This window comes from Merops nubicus, unplaced genomic scaffold (assembly GCF_000691845.1).
Source record: "Merops nubicus isolate BGI_N331 unplaced genomic scaffold, ASM69184v1 scaffold7400, whole genome shotgun sequence".
NCBI classification, from domain to species: Eukaryota; Metazoa; Chordata; class Aves; order Coraciiformes; family Meropidae; genus Merops; species Merops nubicus.
Window position 1 is genome coordinate 13,498 of NW_008580788.1, and position 7,763 is coordinate 21,260.

At 39.7% G+C, this 7,763-nt stretch overlaps 1 protein-coding gene across 1 annotated transcript in view; it reads left to right on the top strand.

Annotated features, from left to right (window-relative positions):
* Window positions 1-6,953: 6,953 nt before the first annotated feature.
* LOC103771770 (glycosyltransferase-like domain-containing protein 1) overlaps window positions 6,954-7,763 on the top strand; it is a gene marked incomplete at both ends in the record, with an annotated part of 27,450 nt that continues 26,640 nt past the window's right edge. Inside the window, one exon of the mRNA XM_008939118.1 lies at window positions 6,954-7,348. Within this exon, the coding sequence (XP_008937366.1) occupies window positions 6,954-7,348 (395 nt within the window). The remainder of the gene's footprint in view (window positions 7,349-7,763) is intronic.

Consider the following 7,763-nt stretch of genomic DNA (forward strand, 5'->3'; position numbering starts at 1 on the left):
GAAGTAATTTGTCAGCAGTCCATATGTAACAAAGGGGAATAATCCCACAGGAACTGGATTAGGCTAGAATGTTTTTGGGCTGAAATTATCTCCAATAAGAGCAGCAGCACAGAGGACTCAGACCCAGGAAAGCTTAAACTTTCATAGATAGATTTTTTTGGTGTGGTTTCACCTGCCTTTACTTCTCTTTCTCATTGTTTCACTGCAGGCTTGTGTTTTGGAAGGTAGCACCTTTCATGGATTTTGGGGAATAAGAGTTGAAGAATGCTTTAGGTAGAATCCTGGTCATCTAGGGTGTAGGCTTCACAGTGCATCTTGAGCAGTAATCTCCATGTTAGAAATCCAAAAGTAATATTGAGGGGAAAGTTAGAGACCCATTTGACTGGTGAGGGGTCTAAGAAAATAGGTCTTATGAGGAGCAGTTGAGGGACCTGGGGTTGATTAGCCTGGAGAAAAGGAGGCTCAAGGGAGACCTTCTGGGTCTCTACAACTCCTGGAAAGGCAGGTGGAATGAGGTAGGGGCCGGTCTTTTCTCCCAAGAAAAGATAAGAGAACAGAAAATGGCCTCAAGTTGCTCCAGGTGATGTTTAGTTTGGATATTAGGAAAAATTTCTTCCCCAAAAGGGTTGTCAAGCCCTGGAACAGCCTGCCCAAGAAAGTCTCCATCCCTGGAGGGGTTTCAAAGCCATGGAGGTATTCAGGGATTTTGCTTATTGAGGGATTTTAACTTATTTGTCAGAAGCAAGTCTTCATTCTTGGCCTTTGATGATAGCTAAAACTTCACTGAACAAGGCTCTGAGCAACCTGGTCCAACTGCATGGGCTTTTGTTCAGCCAGAGACCTTCCAACCTCAGTAGTTCCTTGAGTCTATTCTGTATTTCTCTTCTGTCATGGAATAAAGACAGTTGAGAGAAGATAATGATCATATCTTAAAATACTTCATACTTCTATGCCTTGCAGTTTGCAAACAGGGAAATCAATATAAACCCTACTTATTCAATGCAGGAAAACATTTTCTACTGTGGGGAGACAAACTGAGCTGCAGACCTTGTATTTGCTTTTGCCATGCCCTTCCTGGTGCTTAATCTTGGCTCTGTTCAGTTTTCTTTCTGTTCTCTCTCTTTGCTCCTAATCCTTGTCCGTGCTTATAAGCCCCTAATATTTATATGGCATTATCTGTGTAAGAGATTACTGCTGACAAGTAATCTCTTCCCTCTTCTGAATGAAGAATTACAACCACTGCTAAAGATCAGAAAGTGAAATTAGATCCCCAAAAGTATGTGACAACTTCAGTACACCCTAATGTCAAATTTCCTAAATATTTGGAATCATCTTTGGAACATTTAAGTTTGGACTGTAGCACAGGTTTGGAACACCTGACCACGCTGTTGCTGTAAACCAAATGTGACAGTAAGAAAACAAAAATCAAGGTAAAAATCACTGAACTGAGACTAGTCTTCCAGTTTTGTAATTTGTTGCCATATTTTGAGAAATAGATAAATAAAAATGCATTCATTTTATTGCTATCAGGTGATTCATAACATTAAATATAAAAATATAAGGGTATAAATTTATATGTGAATATAAAACCCAAGTATATACTCATATAGTTGGTATCTGTTCCAGTCTGGCCTCCAAAGAACTTCTTTCATGACTCTTAAAAAACCTAGGAGATATTAATATATTTGTACAGTGTTTGCCCAGGAAGATGTGTGCACGGTTGTGTAGTTTTGCATAGATTTGTAGGAATTCTGGGAGCAAATTCAACATGGGAACAGGATAAATTCAAGGAAACAGGAAGAAATTAAGTGCAAAAGTGGAATTTCTCAGTTATTCCAAATGACAAAAATGACTGTCCACTGCAAACATTACAAGCCAGGTATTAGAATCACAGAAGCTCTCCAAGAACTTCTGTAGTGTTTCAGGTCACATCAATTCTACTAAAAATATTATGTTTGACCAAGGCATGTTTGTGGTCATGTTCAGAGGGAGATAAAGGAAATCTCAGACCCTGGCTTTGTTAAATTGCAAGTTATGTCATGACAGAGCTCGGGGATGAAGGAAATGTAGCAGCTCTAAAGTGTAGGTGCTCCATCTCCAAGGCCTGGGGAAAATTTCTAATATATTTGATTATGACTATCTCCTTTTATTAATTTTAAACTTTTTAATGGCAATAAAGAAAAAAAATAAAATCCCCAATCCATTCACTTTCAGATGTATCTTTACCTTTGCTTCTAGCTGTAGCTACAATTACAGAAGGGCCAGTTTTTATGAATTCAAATTCTTTTTTTCTTTCAGCTTGTATCTGTCCTTAAAACATATCCTTGCTCATCAGGAACTATTCAAACAAGTATAAACACACAGAATTTACCCATGGAGTTTAGCCTAACCTAAAGCAGAACTCCAGGTACTCTTTCAAATGGGATTTCTGTTCTTCGAGCAGTGACATCATGAACCTTCCATCCTTTTTCTAAATGTTGCTTTTAATAAAATGTTGCACAGAGTGACTCTTGGTGCCATTAAAAACAAAACTATTGCCATAAATAATTTTTCGTTAGGGCAAAGAAAGTGCTGTGAAGAAACACATATGAAGTAACCTGGCAAGATGTTACAGAAGATCTGGGGAACACACATCTGCTTCAAGGGAAGAAAAGTGAATTTCCTCAGAGCAGGGTTTCATGGCATAAATGAAAAGAAAATACATGATATATAGATTGGGGAGTTTAATATGTAGATTAAGAGGTAGATTTTGGTGAGTATGACATAGAATCATAGAATCCTTTAGGTTGAAAGGGACCTTCAAGATCATCAAGTCCAACCATTGAGCCATTAGGGCTCTAAAGTCCTCTGCTAAAACAGATCAGAATCTGTCAGGGTTGGAAGGGACCACAAGGATCACCCAGTTCCAACCCCTCTGCCATGAGCAGGGACACCTCCCACTAGATCAGGCTGCCCAGAGCCTCATCCAGCCTGGCCTTAAAGACCCCCAGGGATGGGGCCTCAACCACCTCCCTGGGCAACCCATTCCAGGGTCTCACCACTCTCATGGTGAAGAACTTCTTCCTCACATCCAGCCTGAATCTGGGGAGGAAAAAGATCTGTTGTGCAAAATGGCAGATATTTAGAATTATAATATTAGAAACTCTGAGGTTTAACATGGAATTTTTATTATATATGAACTTAGTTTCGTTTTTAACGCATCTTTTTAACTACCTATCTATACCCAATATGCCAAAAAAAGGAAAGTTTTCAAGGCTAAATATTTGTAAAGTCTTAGTAAACTTTTAAAATTGACTGTTAAATGTGTCAGAAACCCTCCAAAACCTGAATAAATAAAAGAAAAACAGTTTTGAAAACAAGTTGCAATACTAAAAGTAGATTTAGAAAACTAAATCCTCCCCAGCTGCTGTGGTAGCTCTCCAGCTTGTTTTTTAGAATCACAGAATGTTTTAGGTTGGAAAAAGAGCTTTAAAGGCCATCTAGTCCCACCACCCTACACTGAGCAAGAACATCTTCAACTAGAGCAGGTTGCTCAGAGCCCCAGCCAGCCCTTGGATGTCTTCAGGGATGGAGCATCAACCTCTGGGCAACCTGGGCCAGGGGCTCACCACCCTCAGTGTCAAAAATGGCTTTCTTATATCTAGACATTTAAGCCTATGTCTGCTCCTGCCCCAGCTCTGCTAGCTCATAAGCCTCACACAAATTGCATCTTCTAAAATTTAGACCAAGATTTAAAAAAAACTCTGCTGATTTTGTGGAAGTAGATACTGGCTCCAAGTAAAAGGCTAGAGCACTTTTTTTTTTCTGCAGTGTATAGACTTCTAGATGGTGATGTCAGAGCCCTGCAAGCTCTTATGTTTATAAATGACTGAGATCTGGGCAGGTATTGGATGGAGAGATGACTGTGTCTGGAAGGTGGTAGAAAAGAATTAACATGAGCCTGGAAGAGGAAAAATAGAATAGCTGGAGCAAAAATGTTCTGGACAAAATGTAAACACAGAAAAAATGTGCTAACGAGACATTGTCTTTCTCCAGCACGCTTTTGGGAAATGCACATGAACAGGTTTAGAAGTTTTTTGTGTTGTTATTAGTTTATTTTCAGGCCATTTATTTAAGTGTCATAAAGAACATTAGCTAGTGGTTAGGGACCACAGTATCCATTATATCATTCCAGTCGTGTGGACAAGTTTATGCTACGTATGATTTACAGTGGCCTTTCTGCAGTTCAGATTGTTCTGTTCAGGTATGAGCTTTTAGACACGGTTGTTTTTAGCCAAATCCAAGTGCCTGAGCACAGAGAAGTCTTCCAGTCAAAGTCCAAAAAATTAATGCTCTAACACAAACACCGTGGGTTGTGAGGAGAGCTGTTCATGGCCCTCTGCCTACATCCTTTATCATGTCTCCACTGTTGTTAGTAAAATACACAGAACTACTTTATGCCAAAACAATGGAAGTTAATGCAGATAACTTGTCCCAAAGTTAACCATCAAATAAATCTTTTTTTTTTTTTTTCTCAAACTGTTAAGTGAAATGGTGTTCTAAAACTTTTAAAAAAATTGTCAAGATGATGAATACTCTGTGTGTAACACAAGTAAATACCACGGAATTGATTACACACACATGTCTTCAATAAAGGATATTAAATAGTTTATTCCAGAGAGAGACTGGTGAAGTTTTATCTAATATTATTAGGAATTCTGCAGTGATGGAACAGGTTTATAAGGGCTGAAAACTACGAAGAAAACCTCTTCAGAAATAGAAATAATGCACTGAGTGGAGGATTGGCTGGGACATTAAAGAGAGGCTGGGGGATAGAGCCTGCCTAGGTAGTCCAACCTCTCACACATCGAGCAGTTCTTCTTAATGACAATGATTTTTCAAAATCTCTTACTTAAATTTGGGGGTGGTAAATCAGTGCTCTCAATTCAGCTACAGACTTGATGGTTTAGGGCAAGTCCTTTAACCTGTTTCCAGCTTTTCTCATGCATAAATACATAAAGGTGTGTCCTCATGGGGATGCGTTTGTCCTTCAGAGGAGCCACCACCGACCAGTTTTAGGTCTAGAATTCAACTTAGACTGTCAAAATGCTGACCCAACTGTTAAGAAATATATGTTTGGAATTTAGCCATTCTGACTTTATGCTCTTCTCCTCTGAGAACCTGAGGGTGGCTAAATCACTGGGATGGGAATGGTTTAACTCAGGCTTGTTTTGCTTGTAACAAGTAATGGATTTGGGTGAGGCTGTTGAATGTGATTGAATTTTTTTTCTGGTTGTATCTACAGAGCAGCTCCAATGAGTGATGGTGAGCAGTGGAAAAAAGGTAGATCTGGTAGATGATCTGGTCAGTGACTTGAAAATGGAGCTTAGTGTGGATAAACCTGAAAATAGTACACCAAGGGACAGCAAGCCAAAGAATAGACACTGCATGAAATGGTTACACAGTGTCCTGACTTAGGAAAGAAGATTTAGGGGTTTGAAGAAAAATCCTCAAAGCAATTAGTCAAGAGTACAGCTGCAGTAAAGCTCACAGTGTGTTCATGTTTGTGTTTTGGTGCTGATTTTGAAGAAAAAAGGTCATGTTGTGTTTAAAGGTGCTCCATTGCAGAGCCATGTGGGTGATTCCAGTGTTTAGGAACACTTATTTGGATGAAGAGGGAAGGGAGCAGTTTGTTCACAGCCCAGAAACGAGCTGTGATGGAGGGAAACTCTGAAGAACTGTGGAGGAGGTTGATAACATGGAGCAAGTGTGGGCTTTAGTAAACAGCTCAATAAACAGGCTGTAGTGCATAAACATTTGGAAATTAAAAGGAAACAGAAAATTTAAATGTCTCTACTTATCTGGGAGAACCGTAATCACACTGAAAAGCATGTAAGTAAATAATATTTGGGTAAATTAACTTGAGGTACAGGCATTTAGAGTGAGGATCCCATGGTGACCATGCATGTAGTCCTCTCCGTGTTAATTTAGAAGAGTCACATCTGAATGAAGGAGCTTCACTCAAGTGTTTCCTGGGCACAGACTGTAATTCATTACTACTTTAAATCAAATAATAAAACTGCATCTGCATAAAATGTTACATTTCATGTATTACAAAAATGAGTTTAGTGGCCCAAATATGAACTGTGCAAATGCATCCTGCTGTTGGGAAGGGTTTTCTGCAGCATGGACATCAGATGGGAGAGCCAGTGACATCAATATTGTCTGTGGTACCTCAGGAATGTCATGAGCAGCTCTGCCTCAGTTTCCCCACCTTTACTGGTCTTTGGAAAAACCATGGGAATGGTTTTATCCTGTGAATAGCTATACAACTCAATCCTCTTCTCTTAGGTGTGGAGGATTTTTTTTTTCTAATTTAAGATTAATTTTCTCTGTTGATCTTTACAGAAGGTGAGGATAGTCGGGTAAGACAATCCACTTCCATGTCATGCTCTGTGTTTGGCCCATAGTATTGGGCACCAGACAGCCTTTCTGTGTGAGCTTCCATTGACCTGTGATGAAGGAGCTTGCTGGGCTCGAGTCTAGACATAGAACTGACTCATGTTAGGTTGAGCACCACTGCATTTGGCATTTGCTACCAATCTTAGCAGTAGTCCTGGCAAAAATGCCAAGACTTTTCTGGCAGAGTTTTTGCCTTTTAACTTCCAAGATATGCTTGCTTTATTTTATTTTAACAGGCAAATACTTTTGTTCTCCCTGTTGACGTATGTGCCATCAGCAGCGATGTGCTTCAGTGGAGAATTTTGGCTTCTCAGCCAGTGAACCTGTTATTTTATTTCACAGGTACCATACTCACTAAAATATATACATATGAAGTGTATCATTTACTGAATGCTAGTGGAGTTGCTACTTGGACGGATGTCAAATATCAACCGTGTTTGGGCTTCTCATTTGCTATTAATTAATTAGCAATTACCAGGTGAAACTGAAATCCAGCCTGATCACAGATACAGATTCTTTTTTTCTGTCTTCTTTTTCCTAACAGGTTCATGCCAGAACACAAGCTTGCCCGTTTGGAAAAGGTAATTGGTGTTAAAAGAAATGGAGATGCTTATCAAGTGGAGGGTCTGCCCGGCCAGGAGAAGAGCAGAGCTTTAATGAAAAACAGCAATGCACATTGTGAGTCTGGACTTTGTGAAGCCCAGCCTGGACTTCATACCACACAGCACGAGGGGCAGCCTGCCCCATTAACAGCCCCGGCGAGATGGGGCGAGTCGGAAGCATCAGAAAGTACAAATCCTTGTCAAGAAGAAGAAGATAAGCAACATCTGACTTTTAACCTCTCTCATATCTCGAGCGGAGGGGACTATCAGCAAAGGCCTTTGCACATCGCCTGGCCTCACAGGTGGTAAGTGGTGAACAAATCCAAATATTGTACCTTCAAAAGATTTATGAATTTGGTTTGATCCCTTTTGTGTGACTTCTCTCAGGTATGAAATAATTTGCTAAACAGACACTGGCACTGCACACACGCTTAGGGGAGCAAGGCGCATCACTAATGCCTGATTATTCAAAATAATTTGTTTGAATACACGTCACTCAGTAACACTAACCAGACATTTAACCATTGATGTTAATGATTCCTCTTTTTTTACCCAAGAAAAACATCCCCCCGCTGCCGAAACGATCAGCATAATTCTAGCAGCTCTCTTTTCCTATAAAGCAAACCAGAGATGACGATTAATATCTAATGTTATTTAAATTATCTTAATTACTTTAATGGAAGTGATTAAGTGTAAAGATACACGGTGACGCCGGACAGC